Source organism: Helicoverpa zea, chromosome 11, assembly GCF_022581195.2.
Source record: "Helicoverpa zea isolate HzStark_Cry1AcR chromosome 11, ilHelZeax1.1, whole genome shotgun sequence".
NCBI lineage: Eukaryota > Metazoa > Arthropoda > Insecta > Lepidoptera > Noctuidae > Helicoverpa > Helicoverpa zea.
The window spans coordinates 8,380,869-8,404,521 of record NC_061462.1 but is presented as its reverse complement, the minus strand read 5'-3'; the positions used below and the strand labels follow the sequence as shown (position 1 = coordinate 8,404,521).

At 35.3% G+C, this 23,653-nt stretch overlaps 1 protein-coding gene across 5 annotated transcripts in view; it reads right to left on the bottom strand.

Annotated features, from left to right (window-relative positions):
- The window catches only part of LOC124634409 (homeotic protein antennapedia), a 166,948-nt gene that overhangs the window by 15,384 nt on the left and 127,911 nt on the right, over nucleotides 1-23,653 (bottom strand). For 3 of the 5 annotated variants that reach the window (XM_047169983.1, XM_047169982.1, XM_047169984.1), the window contains one exon: nucleotides 642-1,497. In XM_047169983.1, the coding sequence (XP_047025939.1) occupies nucleotides 642-1,299 (658 nt within the window). In that variant the 5' untranslated portion in view covers nucleotides 1,300-1,497. The other 2 variants (XM_047169985.1, XM_047169981.1) reach the window with 2 other exon arrangements.

Below are 23,653 nucleotides of genomic sequence, written 5' to 3'. Positions count from 1 at the left end.
ATGCACGCAAAACTAAATTCGAAACTTTAAGCAGCATCTCTATTGCGAATGATTTCGCCAATTACAAAGGAAACCCTAAATCAGGCAGCAACACCATAAATTAGATTTCAGACAAATTCAAAAACAGTAGGAGATGGTAGCACAACTTGAGGGTCTTTGTTCGAGATCGGCGTCAGCTAAACAGAAGGTGAGCGCTTTTGTGTCGGCAGTTGTAAATTTTATGAAAAGTGAAATTCCTTTTGAATGCCTCTTCGACTCATAAATAATCCCCGAACAGTAGGCAGGGTATTGTTTCTGGCACTTATTGTTTCTCATCAATGCGCACGTGGAGCGAAAGTGTTTTTGCAAATTGTCGAATCTATTTTCGCTACCTGAGTTAACGTAATGTATATTGTGCAAATTCTGAGTTGACACAGGAATTCGCTCTCGTTTTCATCGTAATATAAATCAAGAACAGTTCAAGTTGTACAAGTAAGGGTACTATATAACTAATTTAAGAAGATTAGTCAGCGCGTCATCAAATCATCGACTATAACCTGCTAATGTGCAACAACAGGTGGATTGAAAACCACTTAGATGACAATTAATCTTTCAGGTCTGGTGAATAAGATTTAGTTGGAATATGAAAAGTTAACACTTACCAAATTGACTTCGCATCCAAGGATATAATGGGCTAGGCAGCGAGGCGTTGGTGTTTGGCGGGGGCTGTTGCGGGGGCGGTTGTTGCGCGTGCATGGACTGCTGGTGCATGGGCGGCATCTGCGTCTGGTGCTGCATGTCGTCCACGGGGTACATGAGGTGCTGCTGGTGCGGCACGCCGTGCTGCACCATGTGCTGCTGCGGGTGCATGTGATGCGGCATCTGCTGCGCCTGCTCCAGCGGCGGGCTGCCCGGCACGCCCCCCGCCGTCGCCGCCGCCGCCTGCAGCTTACACGACGTGTACACCGCTGGCGCAGGTGGCTGGTGTCCGTTGGGCCCGTACCCGTCCGTCTTTGGGCCCATGTGCCCCATCTGAGACGGACTGTCTGGTCGGTAGCCATTTTGCTCCATCTGTTGGTAATACCCCAGTCTGTCGTAAGGCGGGAACCTGGGGTAAGGCATGCCGGGCGCCGGCTGCGCGGGGTAGTGGTGCTGCGCCGGCCTGAGCTGCTGGTCGCAGCCCTCCATCTCGTGGCCCTGTTGTGGCACGGCACCGTAGTGCGCGTGCGCCTGCTGGTGCTCATGGCCGCCGCCGTTCCTCATGTCAGGCATGTAGGCGTTGGAGAAGTAGGTCATGCTGTCGCAGTTGTTGGCGCTCATCGCGGGCCCGCAGCCCGCGCGGCTCGCGTCCGTATCTTCCGTTGCAGATTCTCGGCCCCTCGGGCCGACACTACCTATCACAGTTTAGTCACTACACAAACACTTCGGATTCCATTCACTACACGACAGCGATCGGTCTCACTGATGAGCTGCTCGGTGTTGACGGACGGTGTCTCCTCATTTGATTCTTCCTCGAATCTGAAAAGAGAGATTGATGCATTTAATAAATCTATAATTAATCTTCCAATGGTCAGGTGTAAGAAAGCGAGTATCGGTCGATCATGTTTGTATTGGCGAGCTCGCGGTTATCTGCGCCAGAGGCATATCGCGCCGCTGCCGGCCTGACTGACAGACTGACACGTGTCCTACTGGGGACACACACGAAGTCATAAAACCTCATGTTCCGAGTAAAACGCCTATTAGCGACAACCTGTCTGCGATACGGGCCCCCGTTCGCTGGAGATAACTAAGCGGCACATTCTTAAACGCGATTCATATTTGAAATCTGTCTTTGTCTGGCTGTAGGAAGTAGATCTTGAGAAACGAGACGGCAGATGGAATAGTGTCACGTCTCGAGATCGACATGTGGCTGACCCGACGTCATACCCTCGACATTTCCCAGCAGTTGATGGAGCATGAGTGACAACCGCCGCCGCCCGACGATATAACTTTACACGGACGTTAATTTGTGCGCTGAGGGACAAGTGTCACAGAAACCACCGTGTTATCGCCGAATCTCGCTCTACTGGTTTAACATAGAGAATTTATTGCGTACTTAATACGACAGCTACTAGAATTTACCAAGCAGCCAACATACTCGTACAAAAAATTCAATTAACCAAATAAAAACAAGAATAATTCTGTAGTTAAGACGACTTCGAACGTGTGGTTGCGTCATATTTTTTACAATTTATGGTAAGCTATTGTAAGAAGTAGGTAATGCTTACAATTTTTTAATTCAAATATGTGAACAACGTTACAAAGTCACGTCGCAACATTTTCGATAAGCTTTATTAGCATCATATACTGAGTAAAAAATCCTTGCAGTAGTGGTGCCGCCCCTGAGGGCTGGCGCAAGTTATTTAAAACCAAAAGTTCAAGCCTCATTAGCGACAGTTAATGATGGCGGCGACTCCGAGACAATATGCTACTTGCAGATGCTACTGTTTTGTTGTGTAACAAACATTGGCATGGGAACATGTAATATTATTATCTGCTGCTAAAATTATCTACTGAAACATTAGACACAGTAAAACAATATTTCATGTCCTTAACGAGTAACATCGGTTCAAAATATGTCGCTTTATGGCTATTCCAGATTCGGTTTTATCCTTCCTGTTAATGGCATGTGAAATCATGAAAATCCTAAGGACAATACATAACGCGATAATTAATTTTGAAGCGAGCGTGAACTGAGCGTAGGTACAACAATTGAAAGGCATGCCTACTCGGAAAATTTGCATGTACAGAGCTGGACAATTTAAATTTACGATTTCGCCGCCCCCTAGCGACGCGACCCTCGCTTTTTTTTAATTTTCAATTTTCATTTGCATTCCGACAACTAACTCTCGCCCTATAGATGTAAATGCATGTAGACGAGAAGTGATTTATGAGGTTTTATTCGCTAAGGTCTTGTTTCGTATGGAGCCTCAAGTTGTCCGTTATTATCTCGCCTGTTGTGGAGAACCAATAATTATTCTAGTTGAGAACGAACAATTAGATCCACATAGACTGGGTTCAATACAGGATTTGGTATTGCAGCTCTACAAGAAGCAAAACACAGCCCACGCAGAATTAAGAAAATTAAGCAAGTTAAGTGCGCATATTAAGGAAATGACTTCAAAGTAAGACTTAACATAATTCGGCGAAAACATTAACAAAACATGTGTAATAATTATAACAGTAACTCATAGTCGTGGCTTGATCCGAGTTGCACGTACGGCTAATGTTCTAGCCGACAATTATGAACAAGATAAAAATCTCCAACCCTGAATGTTCAAGGAATACGTCTTTAAACTGACCGACGTCGAAAATTAAGTCTCACGTGCCTTTGATAATTTGATAACGGACGTCTACATTTTGATTTATTTCTCAAATAACTGGTTTGTGAGTCAGTCGAGGTCCGTTCTCATGCCCCTTGCTTCTAAGTAAACTTGGATTTGTAATTAGGTGTGTGTCAAAATGTTTATGTGCCGTTTCTAGGTAAAGCTTGGACAGTTCTATCGGAGATGGACATTAACTAAATGTTATAACTACGTGAACAATAATTTGGGAACAGGTTTAACTTTGTACTAAACTTCTCGAAGATTGGGATAAAAATAATTGTGAGAATAGAGAGGATTATTTTGGCAAGACTTGTTATAAAAGTTTTGTTCTATCTACTATATTTTATAAGCTAAGTAGTTTGTCTAGGGAAGAAATATATTACAATCTGATGATTGGAATGAGTCATCTAAAGCTTGGCATATTTTTATCCGAATTTTCTCGAATAAGACCACCAAAGAATTAATAATGAATAACACTGTTATAAAAACAATGATTTAACGACCCTTTTAGCGATATATAAATGTCGAAAAAGTTGAAATGAAATGTTTCTAGATTTACTCTATCTTGAATTAATAACCAAAATATAACCAGATCTATATTTTTAAGCAATTTCATTGAAGAAATAACGTGTAAATCACTCGGAAATGTTTTAATCATACGTAAAAACTGCAAAATATGCGATGGGCCATCTCTCCTCTTGTTTTATAAGAGTCGTACAATAAATCATACAAAAATACATGGTCTAATAGACTGGAGACCAAATTAAAAAGAAAATTAATAACATTTCGCGACCACAAGTCGGCAGCTGTTAATCAAGGCACGATCAAAGGATGAGTATTTTGGGAAAATTCCCAACGCGTGTATTTATCATTTCTACTATTTGTCAATTAGAGAGCTATTGTGGGAACAACGCACTTTGATTTATACACCCTGTATCGGTTTAATGCGACAGTGCGCAAGAAAAGTTGCTCCACCTTGTTTTATTGCACTGTTTTTAGTTCCGGGAAATCGCTCCCATCTGTCTCAATAAAACCTCATTGTTGACGTAGATTTACATAGAATCGGTCGAGCAACGTTTTTATAAACCTATTTTACGGTACTTTTAATTTAAAATCTAATGACGTTAGATGACAGGACCGATGACATTAATCGTTGTTCATTAAGTAATTAAAGTGATTTAAACAAAACTTGTGTCATCGTTTACGATAACAGTCACAAATATTGCTGAAGCTTCGCTATGTGGTGAGTGATAAATTTCACGAAAAAACCCAAACAAATAATGTATAGTCGTCATAAATGCTATAGCAGTAATTTCTGTAGATTTACAATGTATATTTCTTTATTTTTAATATCCTCATTTGTTTTCAGAACAAACGACGAAGTAGAGCACATTCCAGACCGAAACCTGTAAGATGCTACGCCACAAGAAGGGAATTTTTCATAACCCGTTTCTTAGGATCATTATGAATGTCAGTTTAATTTGTGCTATGAAATCCTTTCTTTTTAGAGTCACCATCGGCCGCGTAAGCTTTGAAGTTATTTTAATATTTTCGAAGGCGGAATCTGCAGCGCTTTATTGTTGATTATTAATTACAACTGAGATTGTATTTGTATGAAAGTAACTGATACATTAATTTTGCTGATTCATGCCTTGTTCGCTTTTGACAGGTTTGCAAGCCAGACGATACCAAGTCAAGATATTGGTACCGTTTGAGAATCTTAATTATAATGTTTAAAGATTTGTATCGTGTATCAATAGTTGAAGGTATCGCTGTAACAGGCTCTGAATTAAGACCGTGGAATTAAATGAAACATTATTTTAATTCATTGAAAGTGGGAGTATGAGAAAATGAGAAAGGTGGCTGTATTTGCGGCTAAAATCATTTATTTTACAATATAATACATTCGAAAACGTATGCTGTAATCAAATTTCCAATTGATTATTATCGAATCTGTATTACTTAATATGAATATATCTACAGAATAATAATTCGCAAAAATACAACTCAATATTAATTTTACGCTACAAAAAATTTGAAAACAAAAGCATTATTTTTCAACACGAGATAATTTATTAAATTAATTACACGTCATATGCATATTAGTTACAGCGCAACTTTCTTAGGAGCACTGTGGTCGCACCATTTATTAAACATGGCTGACCATTAATCTGCCGGTGGCTCCCTCTGATGTTCTTATTATTGTGTTGTGTTAAATTAATCCTTTAATTAGATGGACACCTTGTTTCGCAATTGGAATCGTAAAGGAAATTAAACATGATGCTGACGTTTTTCTCTCGTTCATTCATTATCTTTTTGCATCTGCTTGAGAATAATCAAATGGTTTCATTTACGCTTTAAAACCAAAAACAATATTTACTGATACCAAAATTATATCTCTCAGTATTTATATCTACAGTGGTTCCGCTCAGTAGATTATTTTATAAAAGAAAAACAAACCCAAAAAACTCGTCCCAAAATTAAATTCCACCTGAAAAATCATCAACCGACTCCATTATTAACACTTAAACACGTCATATTCCCTGACGTGACATTACGAGTCCTCTCTGTATTGAAAAACGGGCGCATTTTTCCACGAAAACTCCTCCCAACCGCCCCCTTTGGCGTAAATCCGAGCCACTAAGCGTACCCTGAGTGAATAGCTATGTTCCTGCTAATTATACCAACCAACTTCTAAATTTAATCAGACAACTTGTGTAATTTTCGCGGTGGGTCCATAATTTTTCATGACGCCGTCGGGATGGAAGATACCGTGGTTACCGCGTTAGTATGTCACTGTTTACACTGACGTGTGGAGGGTTAAATAGCAGGAAAAGTGACTTAATTATACCTTATTATGTATGCTATGAAACTTTAATGTCACTGACTCTTTGAGGAGGAAACTTTGTTTTCCTACTCTGAACAATGACAGTGACAGGTCCTTCGCGAAAAACAATGAGCGGATTTGCATATTAAGGCTTGCTCAGTGAAATTTAGGTCTGGAATTCCTTATTTACAGGACGAATAGAAAAAAAAATGAAGCAACAATCACTACAGTTCATAATTACGTAGGTACGTTAATAATCACACGTTCAATTAGAAACGCCTTGCTTCATACTCGTACGCAGCATTTAACAATTATCTCTCTGTATAATCTGTAGTCTGTTAGTAGATTACTATCTATGGCTACTGTTTCGCACTAGCACTATCATGTCATTTAATTTATGTCACGTCGTGCCGTGGCTACGCATAAAATCTGCGTTTTACGTCAGTGTCAGCAACGCAGTTTTTGCATAGTTATGATAAATGGCGACGTAGTTAGAAGGTAGGACATAGATTGTTGATTGGGAGCTGGTAACAGCTTTTATCTGTGGTTGGTCGTTGATGAATTGGAATGTCAATAAAGCCGTTTTTTTTATTAAAAACAATTCTATATTATTTTTTGGGTAGAGTAATATCTAAGCGCTTCTGCTTCTTCTGCTTAATTTTGATTATTTACTTCGTATATCAGTTATGATCGATTAATCGATATTGACTTTCTTTAGGAGTCCTAATTAGGAGATTTTTTTCTATACTTTCTGCCTTTCTCAATGTAATAATTGAGAAGAAAACATGGCATTTAAAGCTTATTATTGACAAAACAAACATGCAATTAATTTATCTTTTTAAAGATAACACAAATTAATTCTGCACACTTTGTTCACTTTCAACGGAAGTTTTGACTTGCGTTGTTATTTAAATAAATAACGAAACACAACTTAACCTTTGTAATGTCGGTACGTAATAAATTGTGTGAATAGATATGAATCTTGTATTGAAATATAAATATCACTTGCAATTCATAAATAACAACAGCGACATTCTGATAATCTTTGAGCAAATCGGTGAGGTGATGAATCGATGGATTGCAGTGGAAGATTTACTACGAAAACTTTGAAATATACTAAGTATGTTAAAGTATGTATGACTGTTAACTGTTTTCCTAGATCCTCGATACCTACCTTAATAGGCGTAGATCCTTATGTATTGCATCCTAGGAAGCCACTACTATGGAAACGATCTAAGAAATCCCATTTAGAGACTTAAAATGAAAATATCCTTAGAATTTCAGCTGCAGAGTATTTACTTATGCAAGTATTAAATTATTTTAGTGCTTTAGTTTAGATAGTTCTCTACACATTTGGCGAAGATTGACATAATGATAATATATGACCTGAACCTAGACTTTAGCCTTACCTATCCATTCAATTACCTAGGTATATTACATACATACAAAACGATGCAAATGGATCCCGTATCACCGATTACGAGGTACAGTAAGCTGGAATCTGTTAATCAAAGTGAACGCAATCAATTACGGGTCTGCAATCAAAATGGCTGGCATTCCGCAGGGTTCGGGCGACGTCAAATGTCTGGACGAGTGTCGGTGTCGATAGAGATGGGATTATAGGTATCGATATAATGAGTGACTTTGATGAGATGATGTCGATAAAATGAGTGACTTTAATGAGATGGTGTCGATAAAATGAGTTTCTTTAGACATAATTCGGTAACGTGTGCTGTGGGATTTGGGAATAATTAATTCGATAGAATAATGCTGACTACAACACCAGACAATTTTCTTTTAAAAAAGAAAAATGAAAATAATGAGGCTTTATGAGTAACAATACCTATACCTGTGAGTTTTCTTATGTGGCTTATTTAAACGTACATTGGTTAGTAGTGGATATGTGGTAAGTAGTATAAGGAAAAGTTAATTAACTTTTCACAAAAAAAAATATACAAAATAGATTTATTAGTGTCTAAAGCAATTTCAAAATTAATTATTATTTCTAATAACCCGAATAACCTGTTTCATAATAATGAATAGAATAACAGTCAAGTCTAGTACTATGCCTGCCTACCAGTTTTTATATGCAACTTAATTTTAATATTAATGAACTGACTATATTAGTATGAATTTCAATGTTAATTTTAATTGAATTAGTAATTACATTTAGATACTCAAATTAATTTGCAATTTTTGTAACTGTAAAAAAATATACCCAAAACATTTATTAGTAGGTAAATACAGAACAATCGAGAGTCGCAATGTTTCATCGTAGTTCCGAATTCGACCGCTTGTGGCGCTGCGGTGGCGAGTTATACCCGTTTAATTAACATTGCTATCATACCGGCTAATTGTTATATCGCGCAAAGCTGATTTATGGCGAGATACAAACGCCGACACCTTTGTAATTGCCACACGTGATTCAAACATTGCATGCATACTACGAACAATAGGAGCGGGGGTGAGATGTTATGACAATAAGTAGGCGGTACCGATTTTCAATTAACACAATCAGCGTAATTATTAGTTGCTGCTGCTTACATTATATAGCAAAATTTTATCATTCGATCATCATGAAAATATTACTTTATGAAGTTAAATCTTTTATTGATTTAAAACAGCACCATCTATTTTTTCAATTATGCATTTTTAAAACAGCGCCATCTATATGTTTTATAATGAACTACCAACACTGACAGCTAACTTCTTTCAAGTCAAAAGTTCGAAGACATTGATGGTATTTTTGGTTACAAAAATATCAAAGGAAATGTAATCGAAAATGAAAAAGATGTTTGAATTAAGCAACAGTACACATTTTAATGGGAAAGCAAGTGTCTATGGAGTTTATTAAAATTCCTATCACGGTCGTTTTCCCGCTACATTGAATAATTCGAGACGCATTCTGAATAATCAGTGTTTCCCTTTCTCTAAGTTTACCTACTGGAGGAAACCGTGTTAAAAGGAAGGTCACACACCTTTAGTCACCTAGTCATTATACAACTGAGAACACAATAAAATACCTAAGTAAGTATGTATATTTAGCAAAGGCAGATCTATTAAGGACTCGATAGTGGTTCTAGCTTGTTAACTAAGAAGAAATATTAATCACTTTATTTTTCTTTTAATATTTGTTTGCAACTCAACAGACAATTAATTCTGATTGTTTACAGATTATTCATTTTATATTTTCGCGATCGATGAAAAAAATATTTAAAAATAAATTGATACTAACAAAAAAAAATCATTTATCATAACCATGTCATCGGCCCAGTAAATCGCAGCTTTACATTAAATGTAACAGAAATGTAAGCGGAAACGTGGCATGGCGAGCGGGTTAATTTACGCGCAGCGGCTGCCCTGGGCGGGCGGTATCTGAGAGTTTCCGCCCTGGCTCCGGTAGCGATGAAAATCATTCATCAGGCTTCGGTCGCAGCACGCTGCTCTCAATAAACGTTCCTTTGTGAGATCTATGGGCTAATACCGCTTTGGAATAGAGTTCTCATTTCTTGTTAGTTTGAAGGGTTGTTGAGTGGGGGTAAATATTTTTCTGCTTTAAGATCTAGTAAGGACTTTCATTTACAAAGGATTTCTTTCTTGAAGTACCTAAATATCTAGGTAGGTATACTAGTAAGGTCCAAGGTTTCGCTATGGTCCTAAAATTAGACAAAACTTGAACTGTAAGTTTCACTATTACAAATCAACAATTTTTTAGCTACGGTTGTGGTTAGAAAATTATGATCGCATTTTAATACAAACACATCATTTTAGTAAGCAATAATCTAATGTACCTAGTCATAAATCTTTCCATACATAAATTAAGTCTATATTTTGCAAAATACCTTCACGCACTATTAATTTAGACGCTGTCACAATTGACAAGGGTTAAGCTATACGATTATGGAATTTAAATTCTCCTGTAGGTACCAACATAAGGTGATCTTCACACTGCCCCGCATCACGCTGCATCTTGCGTGTCGACGCACCTACGCGCGTCCCTGCGGGAGTGCAGATCTGCATCATCGTGCGGGTTTTTCACGCACTCACGCGCGTAGGTGCGTTTTGTAAATTCACGCACAGCGAGTTCCATTTTTAAATATACACGTCACGCCCATTCAAAATCACGCGCGGCATTGCGGGATTCAGTGTGCCATACCTTGCGTCTCGCCCCGCACCTACGCGCGGGGGTGCGTGTTTCTCCGCATGTATGTGCGTGATCCGCATGAACGCGCGTGGATGCATTTTCAGTGTGTTGGACTATGCGTGTTTTCCATACAAACGGAGATATTTCCATACAACGGAAAAAAACGCATCCACGCACTACGCTGCATCATGCGGGGCAGTGTGATAATCGCCTAAATGTCCTGCCAATAATATAATCTACAGAAATACTTTCAAAACCTGCAGTTCTCAGCATGTCCAAAAACTAATTTGTGTCAAACAACAACTTTTATACCGCATCAAATATTTTCTTGTAGGACAAGACACTTTAACGTAACAATTTCAAACATAAAAAAAAATACAATTAAAACTTTTTATAAATTAATTGATTAAAAAATCAAACACAACAAATTCGATAACAGCACCATCTGTGAATGTTGCCTCGAACTAAATAAAGAGATAGTTAACAAAACTTTTTAAAACTTGCACAGTGCTGACCTCTACCGGTGAGTAGCCGAATTAAATGGAGTCCTTGACTTCAACTTTGACGAACGAGGTTGATTGGTTGACAGATGGCACTATGGAAGAAGAATTTTATTTGTGGATTTTGTTTATGTATTGTTAAATTAATCAAATCGCAAAAATTGATAGTGGAATTAATATATTTTTTGTTGATATTTAGTTACTCAGTTTTTAAAAGTTATCGCATTACCAATTAGACCAATTGTACTAGTCAATCCAATTGGGAAAGAGCAATAAATATGAACACATTTCTTATCAGAAAATATCGTATACCAACAAGACTGCCATACTGATTAATAGGTAGTCCAACACAAATACATTTGTCTAAATAGGTGGGTAATAATATAATCCAATAAGACTATTTACTGTTCTTTTATGAAGAACACCTGTGACCACTGGCGTGACCTTCTCTTATTGTTAATTTGTAAGAACTGTTTGAGCATTTGTGCACAACGCTTTAATAAACTACCTATCAATAATAACTATCAAAAAAAAAGATTTTATGCGTTATCAATAAAATAACATTTCAAAAAAGCGCTCTTTCATTGTGATATTTTTAATTAATAAGAGTTGCATTTTTCAAGATGGCTGTTGAAAAATGACATCATGATCGAATATTGATCGATACCTAATTAAAAATAAGAATAACAAAATATTTCGTTCTATCTAAATTCAAATTTTGAATTCCACGACTCGATTCGAAAAAGGACGGCGGCGATAGGGATGGGATGAGCAACGCCGCGTCTGTCGAGATTTTTTGTGCGATTTTTTCGACGTTATTATTATGAGAAAAAATGCGGAGTCAGTAAAGCGGAACGTAGGGTGGGGGCATGACGAGGGTTCCCCGGTTTGATTGAAGCGAGGAGGTGGGGGGCGGGGCGGTGACGTCATGCTCTCATAATAGGCCGTGGCGTGCAGTGATGGCCGCCGTTTATCAAGAATGAGTGTTAGTTCCCTGCACTTGGACTATTTTATTGAGATTGTTACTTCTAGTGATGAATATAGTCTTATGATTTGTTTGTGTTATATTCACACGCTAAAGGAAATATGTTTAATCCGCTGTTTATTTTATAAATGAAAACAATATTTGTCTTCTTTCGGCTGCATTGTATTGCTCAGAATTTCGCTATAAATAAGGAGACAGAAAACAGAATGCACCTTTACGCGTAAATAATACTGTTTTCAAACTGTTTGTTTCTTAAAATAGAACAAAATAACAAACATTATTTGTTGCACGTGGAAGTCGGTTTTATATCAAAACATGACCTGAAAAGCCAGTGGTATTGGATTTGATTTTAATTTTGTCTGTATGTATTAATTAGGTGAGGTAAAAAAAAAATGTAGTTGGTTTTAAAATCGAGTATTGCCGTGCGTGAGGATGGGCGGAGCGGACTTCGCGTGACGGAGCGCAGTTATCGCGGGAACACCTAGCGCGTGGCACATCACTAGCAACGCCTATTGCCCGCCGGTTGTTGGCGGTTGGTCGCGGTTGAGTTTCAAAACGATTCCACGTAAACTTTGTAACGTCTACTTGAAAAAAAAATCTAGGTGTTCATATAACACAAACAGTAGTTTAGGTTATTTCTTAAATACCTATCTACTGAATTTTAAATGATTATGGTGAAGATAAGATATTAATAAAATCAACAAGTTTATGATAGGTACTCTCTACTAAGAAGATAAACTCACTTTTAGACCTTCTGAAATTCAGACTTGTTAGTTTAAGGCGTCTGTAATTATAGCTTTTATTCCCGGAATACACCTTGAAACTCAGTATGTTCGAATCAATTTAAAATGATATGCGAATTAAAACTCAAACAAAGGCAATGCTTAGGTAGCAATCAGACAATAATGACGGGCCTGTTCCCGTTTTATTTTCGCAGCCCGATGCATAATATCGAGACCGTGATCAATCGAGAACCGAAACCGAAAACAAATGAATGACGATTTGTTTTGCTTCAGCAAAGAATGAACAAAAAATTCTTGCTTCTTTGATCTTGTAGGTACAAAGTATTCGGATATCCTCAAATCGTAGACACAAATAGGTAATTTACCGGCATTAAAATCGAATTATCGTAAATAAGTAGGTATTGTAAACACGTAGATGCTATTTGAAATCACCTAATCGATTAGAAACAGTTGTAGTTTCTGTACATATTGTACTATGTAAACAGAATTACAAAAGTATGAAACTTATTATGTTTCTATGTGTTTGTTCAGGTGGTATACGACATTGGTAGAAAGATAAACCTACTATTAAAGCGACCTACAAAATTACAAGCTTCGTAGTATCAATTTTCTATAGCAAAAGAGGCTCCATACATTAACTCAAAAGTTTTTCTCGAACTAAGTACTTCATATTTATTCTAAAAATTTATTTAAAGCAACATGTCGCTGTTAATGAATTTAAATTGCTTTAACATTTCAAATATTAGAATTTATGATATTGATTACACCTTTTCTGTAACCAACACGACATGTGCTAACGGCCATTGAAAAATATTATCGGACATACCAATAAACTTACATGTCAGATCAAAAACCTATCAAACGAAAACAAAGAAGAAAAAAAAACCGTAAGAAAATTTTAATTGACGTAAAAACCGATTTTTAACTTAATATTCGGTTATAAATCATCACATCACTAGTTCGATAGAATTCCAAGGATGTTCGAAAATGCCGCAATCGAAGATCGGGCGATTAAAAAAAAAGTACAGGCCGAAATTATAGAGACGAGAGCAATGATCGTGGCCGGCGGGCTTCGTGCCTAGCTTGGCTTGAGTAACTTTGATGTATGTGTTTCTTATGTACCCCTTTACTATGTACCTATCTATTCAAAGACTGGTGTATCGCGATGAGAGAACATCGTACCTACCTACTTAGGTACCTTCACTGTATATTTTGTATACTTGTATACTTGTCTATTCGTCTATACTTAATTTAATAAAGAGGAAACATTTTTTTCTTTGTTCCAACACTGCTGAAACGATTTGAAAAATTATTTCACCATTAGAAAGCTTCATTATCTGTCAATAATATAGGATATATTTGATTCCAATACGAACAGTAGTTGCCACAGGACGCGGGTGAAACCGCGGAATAACTAGTATTATTTATTTTTAGCTTCACTTTTTGTGGTTTCTGTCCATGTGGTAATAACAATCATTGTTGATTTGTATATAAAAGTGCGTGTATTATATAATATATAAATATTTAACTCCACTTTTACAGTCGTGATTTCCTCGATACTTTCCTTCTTTTGTTACTATCCGGGTAGTTATATAATTTTAATATTAATCATTGATTGTAATGTTTTCCCTGTCTGTATGGAAGTTTAGTGGAATTGATTTAACGATCACAACATTCCTGAAGATATTTTTAGCCACATAATAATTCATGCTGGAAACTGACCACAATATAGTTGGGAAAAAGGTAGGCAGATGATGATGATGATCATTAGAATTCTTGCAATTATAAGGCAGTTATTGGAACACCAAAAACAAAAACCCCGATATCTACTTTTAAAAATCGTCGCTAAGCGAGTGTGTGAAGTACGAATTTATTAGTCTCATAAACTGCCTTAATCTAGATTGCTATGTGTATTCTATTGAGCAGCTTAACCAGTCATGTGTAAAACGGAATAACCCATTTTCGAAGTAAACCACTGGATAATTTATTTTATGTTACAAAAAAAGTTATATTATAAGTATGTAGAGCTCAAAGTTTTTTTTCCAGAGGTCGTCAAAAAACTTCCACTGTTTTATACAAGAAATAAAATATAGGTAAGTAGGTTTTTTTTTAAATCAACCTTTGTTCTATGTACAAAAAAAAACAGTTCAAATATTAACATAATTCAACAAAGTTATGAATGAAAAAGTTGAGTTGACCCTTACATAACTAAAACCAGAAATGTAAATTTAATGATACCTTATTAAGTAAAACCTACTTACGTATATAGAAGTTAACAGAAGCCATGTATTGGATTAGCAAGGTCAATCTTCTATTAATATGAACATCGATAAATTTCATAGAAATTAAAGTTTCTAGTTGGCTCACGGTTCCTCAACTCACTTAGGTACATAATTTAAAATTTATTAGGTGTCAACGGCTTCACCTCACAATGTTTTCTTTCGCCATTTACGGCAAATGCACATGGCTAATAAATATTTTTGTAGCTCTAACATTTCTTACTTCGAGTTAAAATTGCTAGTTTTCAGTCTATCGTTTGGTTCCTAAATTGTATAATCAAAAATGACCAACAGTTTTCCGAAGCTTTAAATACTCAAACATAACCTAAACATTAATGAACTAATTAATGAAAACTGCACAGAAATTCTTGCCTTTCCCGAATTTACGTATTTCAATCATATGATTTATCTCAACTGGTTCAGCTGTATCATCGTAAAAGCCTAATAAACAATCAGACAGATACTTACTTTCGTTTTTAGGACATATTTTATTTATTTTGTTTTCTTACGGTACTCCAAAACAGATTAATAACCCAAATGTGGATCGGACGTGGATATAAAACGTGTTCGTAAATCAATTAATAGACGTCAAATGCTAATTAAACTTGTTTCTCATTACCAAATCGAGATACGGCAACGATGATATATTTTTAGAGTTCCCAACAGTACTGAGAAAGTTCTTAAAGAATATTAATAGACTTACATACAATAAATAAACAAAATTGCAGAAAGAAAGATGGCGAATTTCTACGCAGACGTGAGTGCGATGAAAACTGTGTTTATTATTATCTTATCTTTCATGTAAGAGGATTCCACAAACATACTACGTGGGTACGTAAATTCATCAATCGTCGATGGTTCAATCAATCAATCATAAATCTTAAATATAGAATACAAAAATTCGAATTGATTGATATCGGTGGGAGTGAATTTTATTCAAATGAACCGCGGTCCGTCTCGTTCGACTGTCGGAATGGGAATCAAACAAGCATGGACCGCTTTTCGAAGCACTTCGGTTTCAAGGCCGTATCATTCAAAAGTGACTACATTTAACTAGCAACCACTTTTGTGGTTGCAAAGTCGACAATTGTTGCAGATTTTCAGCACATTTTACGAATGGAATTAGTTGGTTTTGCTCTTATTTTTGAAGATTTATGAGCTGTTCTGCTTAAAGGAGACCATGCCTAGCTTATAAACATATTATATGGTTACAAGTTTGGGTTTTACCTAAGTATATAAAATACCTTGTACCTATTTAGATATTTGTACTTGAAACTCCTTACTCCTGAGTAACAGAAGCCTATCGAGCAATGTGTCAAAAAAGATTATATTTCTGCCATGATTTTAAAACGAATAATGTTTATGTAATCGGTATTCAACATTGTTATCAAAGTAGGAAGGATAATAAATTGTAAAATAAACAGAAGGAATGTTATTCCAGCTTTATCGCGCTAAATCTACGAATTAATCAACACGAAATCTGCTTCAAAACAATACAAACAATTGTCACCTAAACGCATAACTACATAAAAATTAAATATTCCAAAACAATTGTTTTTCATAGAGTTCCAACAAAGTGTTCACTGGGTTAACAATGTACTGACTATTTTTCGAATAGTAATAAATCAGTCCTGTTTTAGGGACTGAATACGTGGGTTTTATCTACGCGTTAATAGGTGAAACTAATTGTTGAATTTCAATGTTTCGTTTTTCAAATGTTTGCCGAATTTTATCTGTTTGAATTAGAACTACGCTTCTTTTTGTTTTCCCACCTCGTTTTCTTTTGTTTTTGCTTTCTTGAAGGTCCTAATACTCAAATAATACATTGTGTTTATGTATTATATTACATATGTATAGTAGGTATATATATAAACAGTCTGCTATAGTGTCCGGTCACCCTCAAAACAGTCTTGTCTAACCCTACTCAAAGAGCCGAGACGTAGACGCTGTATCTAATTAGGCAATGCTTACATAGCTATAATTAGTTTTGTAAGACATCTCTGTAGTCTTGCACTTTGACATGCTTTCATGTGTAGAATATTCGCGAAATTTTGGAGATTAACGTGTAGTGTGGTTTGTGGTATGAGAAATTCTAGTCATCGTGAGTGAGCAAAATATTTTATGAATTATTTAAGTTTAGTGTTCAGTGGAATAAACTAGGTATTAGATTTCAGTCTATCTATCTGTATTTAATATCTATATTGAATTAATACTTTGATGTCTAATAAATGTCATGTTATTATGGTCAGACTTTCTTGTTGTGTTGTATAGGAGTTTTTTTATAAGCTTTCATATTCTAATGAAATACTTAGCTATGTTTTCGAATATTGATTAGATTCCAAAAACAACAAACAGCATAGAGCCTCAAAAGTTTCAATTTCAAAACCGCCAAAATATATATCTCATTGATGAATGATTCTCATTCTCATGTTTATACTCATAATAACCAACACTATTCTAGAAACAGATATTCAGATAAAATATAATAATAGCCTTAAGTATGTGCACATTTTAATAAAAAAAGATTTAAACAACTTAATTTATTCTCATTGTTAATAAACCTCTCAATTAAACAATAAAGATAACAATATGTATATTTCGTTACTTTTTTATAAATAAACTAGCAGCCAGAGGCCAAAAGTTTAAGGAATTTAAAAACTCTAATCATTGCAAAAACACGTTTTTATCATACTTTTAATATTACAAACATGTTCCATTTTTTTCAGTCGTAGCCTTATTATTGTTTAAGAATAATTAACTAATATGCCTACTTATATTATATTAGTAGCTCAATTTTATCAACAAAGTCGATAACATTAGCACACTATTAACGCAAATAACAAGCATGTTTATGATTATTAATCGATATGACTTTTTAAATTATGTAAATCATGTTACTTTATTGCCCAAAACATTTAACATGCTAAAGTGTTACTACCGGAATTTGTTATTGAAACAATTACTTATCGGAATAAATAAAAATGATTGTTACAGAAATGATAGTCGTTTTGTTTTTATTGAAGTCATTATTTAACATTTGACTTGCAAGTTTAAATAACGATAAAATAACTACAAAATTGTATGTAAGTATTACTAGGTAGGTATATTGAATGATTAATGATCGATCTTGTAAGCTATCAAAAACGTTCGGCGGACAAAAAGTTGGTAATCTAACGAGCTCGATCGGCGGCGCGGGCGCATCCAAGATTAATATTCAAATCGTTCGGTCGATAATTTTACAAATTCGCCTCAACGATCGGGTGTGGGCCTATAATACACATTAATATCGCCGACTTCACATGTCAAACCGCCAATTCACTTGTTATTATCTTTATTTAGTACTAATTTATAAACAGAAAATCGATTTTGAGGAAATTTTTCAACGTCGACATGTTTTCCTGTGGTTTGTTTGTATCGGGTTTAATTAGTTGTACCTTTTTGTATTCACTGGATAACAAAACCATGATAGATAAAGCAAAGTTTAATTGATTTATGAGTCATGTTAGTAGTGGCTATGTTGAACCAATTTCAAATGATTTCTATCTTGGTCTTAAAAATAATTAACAAAAAAAAAGAAGCCGCATTTGTCTTTTCTACAGTTTTAATAGAGTAGGTTGTGAACTAGTTCCTTCAGGCAATCGGACTTATTTCTCGATTGTTATGTTAATTTCCATTTCTAATTTAATTTAAAAGGTAGCCGTAAGTAATTATTATCTAAACTAAAGGTCGTCTATAAAACCTATGTCAAAATATTACTCATGTGACCACACATCCGACAGGACATTTATATAATTTTGACATTTACATGAACGTCGAAAGTTAATTAAAATATTTAATGAGAAGCCCGCTCTGTTAGTGGAAGCCGATGACATAAACGAATGATATTAAATTAACGATATACAAAGGTGGGCGTAATCATTTTTATTCAGATGTTTTGGTACCTAATAGCAGACATTTTTATAATAAATTCATCTGGTTAAGGAGATTTATGAGTTGGGTGTCTAATGCCGCTATTGACTGCCATCAGTGCAGTACATAGGTATAGCAAGCTGCCAATAGCTTTAAAGTTCAATACCTAATGATTTCATGTTCGTGTTCGCAGGCGATAAAATCATGTGAGCGACTTTCAAATCACTGGATCTCGAAAGGGCACAACAATTTCAAACCAAAAAAATTACAGCTCGATCTCTAAAAGTCCACTCATAGAAAGTCGTGAGCGCACAGTCACGGCGTATTATCACGCCGACCAAATCTACGGGTCTACTGAACATTACAATCTTACATGCTGCTCGCTTTATTAAGGCAAGTTGAAAAAAGCAGTTCATCAGATGGTCAGAAGATAGCGGTGAAAGGGACCGTTAGAATAATAGCCGCTAGGAAATCTCCGCCTAGTTTCATTGCGTCCATGTATCTGGATCAATTTATAGAGCCAGTTTTGACGGCTCAATTTTTTGCCATTGACCTTTCAGTTAATTTATCACATTGCACCGTTTACACGTTTAATTGGTCCAATGATAAAGTATTTAGATATATTTGTAAAGAGATTTTGCAATTGATTTGCGTAACTAACTAATATATGGAACTACCAGTCCAATTGATTTCGTAAGGCTTGGTAGCAACATTTTTGAATTGAGATCTACATAACACGCGTTCATTAAGTAGATTAAAACATGTGGAAAACATAATTCGTATTCGTTTAATGAGACAATTAAAACATACAATAGAGCTGAATTTGGCTCTGATGTCACGGTATGAGCTTAAAGATGGTGGCACTAGGCGCTAAATATTTTTATACCACTCTTCATTTGTTCAACCGAACCATTTAAAAAAATACACGTAAGGCAGTAAGAATAGTAAAAAATATACCAATTGTTTCAACTGTTCAATTGATGCTTTCTATATAGTTTTAAAATATACCATTTTTATTAATGAATGGTAGTCCAATAAGATGCGTGAATCATTTCAATACAAATGTCTTTATTGGGTGCGTGTTGTGTACATAAATTTAGTTTTATTGTAGGACTATCTGATTCACACTGATATTGACTTTTATGGCAGAATATTAATTAATTATGAAATGGAAATGATTACTCCTCATTTGTCTATATTTTTTTTTAATATTGCGTGTTTAATAAAATGTTACACAAACAATTTTGTAAAGTCCATTAAAAAAAATATATAAAAGACTAGCAGTGTCACCATAAAAAATGATAACCTACTACTACTTTTCAAGCAAAAAGCTCTATGTGGAAATGTTAAAGATACATAGATAAAGAAAATAACACTGATTAATGGCTGTTCTTAAGGCGGTGCCAAAATGCATCCCCATTCGTGTCTACATCTCTATTTCGCCGTTCGTCGACTCATTTAAAAGGATAACACAACGATTTTGATTAATGATCACCAAACCTTTTTGGTACCTGCTTGTCGGCGACTCCTACAAAAAGGTGACCACGGTTTACCAGCATTATATAAAAGAAAACAATAAAATTTATGCTTATTTGCGTTAATGTCTCTATTAATCTTGGTGGCATGTGCACCTTAGTCTGTTTTTTATAAAATTCATTTTGGATATACCGCCACAGCTGTTTTGTTTCATTTGCATTTTTATATTTCCGTCCGATTCATAATTTCTAAATTTAAATTGAGTTCATCCAATTTTCTTTAGTCTTTGATTTTATTATAGTTTTTCTTGTCAAATAGTTATAGTTACATGTCAGACACAGTAGTAAAATTTGCAAATAATGTTAGTTTTGTGAACGTGTGAAAAATATTTTTATTTTGTTCAGGGTTCAAAACTGACAGTGATATCTTTATAATTTAGTATTTCACTACATTTTATTTGTTTTTAAAAGACAGGAACTTGGATTGCAAAATATTATCATTTGAGTTTTCAAAAGAAAAACAATCGTTAACCTCTTTCAATTAAATTAAGACACGAAAATATTTCATAAATATTTATGTTTAACTATTTATTTACAAATAAAACTATATTCAGTTATCAAAACTCACCGATAATGAAAGCGCGGCAAAAACGTTTTCAGAGTTACTTCCCAAACAATCCATGAATTAATCACTCAATCCTGCCGCTAACCTACTCATAATCACTGTTTACAAAAATATATCCAATATTACACTACTAATGTACCAAAATAAATGCAAAAATAATGGAAAATAAAATATCACCTCTCTTTTAACATATTTGATTTGTTTTATTGTCTTCTAGGCACTTTAGGTAAAGTTTATTTTATTTACATTTTCCAGTCATGGAATGTTTTTCGTTCCGTCTAGTTTGTACTGCAAAACGACCAATGATTTTTTATTCATTTCGTTACCCCTCGAACAGATTTCCAACGAGCCGTATCTAATTGTAACCATCATAAAGACTCCTTGAGACCGGGCATGTCACAAATCAATCGTCAAATTGGGCTGACTCCAATACCGAAAGCAACACTGAAGTTCAAGTTCGCGCAAAATTTAAGTTCAACGTTAAACACTGTCACATGTACAAGTAGCGTCACAACACTAATGTCTTTATCGTACATAAATAAAACTGTCGAGTATTTCACGAAAATTACATCGGTCGGCGTATAATGAACGTCTGAACCCGCATTGAGCTAGCTGTCAAATCTACGAGCCGTCATAGTCCGCTGCCATGAGTGGGCCTGCACACATAGGCGCGTGCACGTGTGCCGATGGACACCAACACACTGACAGGCTCCAGCGAAGCGCGAACGTACGGGCACTCGCACATACGCAGCTCGTGATTCATACATGAGTCGCGTCTGTGTTGTGGCGGGTGGGAGTGCGAACATGCAGCGTGCTTTTAACGCGGCCAGACGAAATGATGCCTAACTGCAGAACGGAGTTGGGACTGTATCGGTTTTATAAAATGGCTGGTTATGCGCGTCTATGTGGCCGATCACAAGTGAGATTAGCCGAATGCGTGCGAATGCAGCGCTTCGTATGGGCGGGAAACGCTATGAAGAGATGCGCCGCTGTCGCTATCATTGCAATCGAGCAAATCATTTCTGTTTAACTATTTAAATAATGTTCAATTTTATTCAGTGTCGGCTTACCGCAGCCGTTCTCTTGCATAACTTTTTATGCAAGATAAAATACTGAAGAATAAAAATAGTTGTCCTAAAATGTTCTAACGCACGGTCAACCTAATTCGTAAATCGGCAATCAATTGTAATTATTATTGTGCAACTCTTTACTAATTTTGTGCAAATGCACGTTAACTGTTTAATTTGATGATTAGCAGGTTGTTAATTTTATGATTGGCAATGCAATAACGGCTGGGTACTTACCTACCTACTTCATAAATACAGAATTTAATCAGTACCTACCTACTTGAATTGTTATTTAAATTAAAAGTGAGTACCTAAGTACCTATTCTTGCTATTCAATTTATTCAAAAATAACTGACACTAAAACGTGTTTCAATCATAAGAAGAACATATGTACATAACCATAGCAATTCAATTGATTTTATATAGTAAAGTTACCTCAGACCAAGCGAGACAGTAAACTTCCCTTTGATTTTCAGCTGTCGTACCAACACACGCTCAAGTATACAGTTCACGTCTTCGTGCGAAATTGAATTACGACTTTATGTTAATTGTCATTGAATTGATAATCGCATGGCGAACACGTGACAAAACAAACGATCACTTCACACACACGCGCACAATATTCGCAATTTGAATTTCGTACATATTTCCTTAAGTTCCATGCGGCCAGGAATTCTTTCTTACCTGTAACAAAAAAGAAAACGGTCAGTTTAAATATAAATGGAACGTTATTCGTTTATCTGGTTCTGTTTTTGAATAATTTGACTTAGGGCTGATTTTTCAATCGCCAGATAACTGTTATCTGAGGAATATGTTTGACGTTTTGACAGCTTTTGTATGGAAAATATGTCAAACCGCCATATTAATTCCTCAGATAGAAGTTAACTGATGATTGAAAAATCAGCCCTTAATGAACTTGAACTAACTGACATCGGGCATCGTTGAAAGTTTAACTTTTTTGAGTAACTGAAAATACTCCAAGCTTTTGCTTTCTTAATTTTTTTTCTTCTATACTTTTTCAGAGAATGCATTCAACATATATTTCTGCATTCAATCAAAATCTCAAAATTTCTGAATTTTAATCCTCGTTTTTAAACAGTGCGAACACACGCAAACTCAAATTATTACGTGGGCAAACATGATTAGTGTGATCAATGCAAATAACTATAGTTTAATAACCAATTTATTAAGCTGTCCAAAACCACCTATTATGTAGATACAGTTTATAATGCCATTATAAATAAAAAACAGATTGCTTTTTGCATATTTATTTTATCATAAAAAAATGCAAATAATTTTCACTAAAAACCAACATCATTCTCCACGTCATAATTAAATGGTCCAAGCGGACACTAAACGATAATGATTATAATAAATTAATTAAAATTTATAATCCATTAAACGTACAATCTTCTTTTGAATAGTAAAGAGCTGTTTATTCAAATATAGAACAACAACGTCATTCATTGTAGTGCATAATCGCGAATCAAGGAAAAATATTTTCAAAAAGTCGTTGGCTCCGTTTATCTTTGACCTATGTCAATATATTATCTTCGCGGTGATATGACCACAGGGTCAGGAGTAGTGTAGACTGATAAATGGGTCAGTGCAACATCGCTCAGTACAAAGATTCGGTATTGTGGTCAAGTTCAGTTTTATCTCAGTTAACTACGCATTGAAAAAAATGTTGGGTATGGTTGTGGTCGCGTCTCCATTTATTTCCTAGATTTTTTTTTTGATAATTCTGTTTTTTTC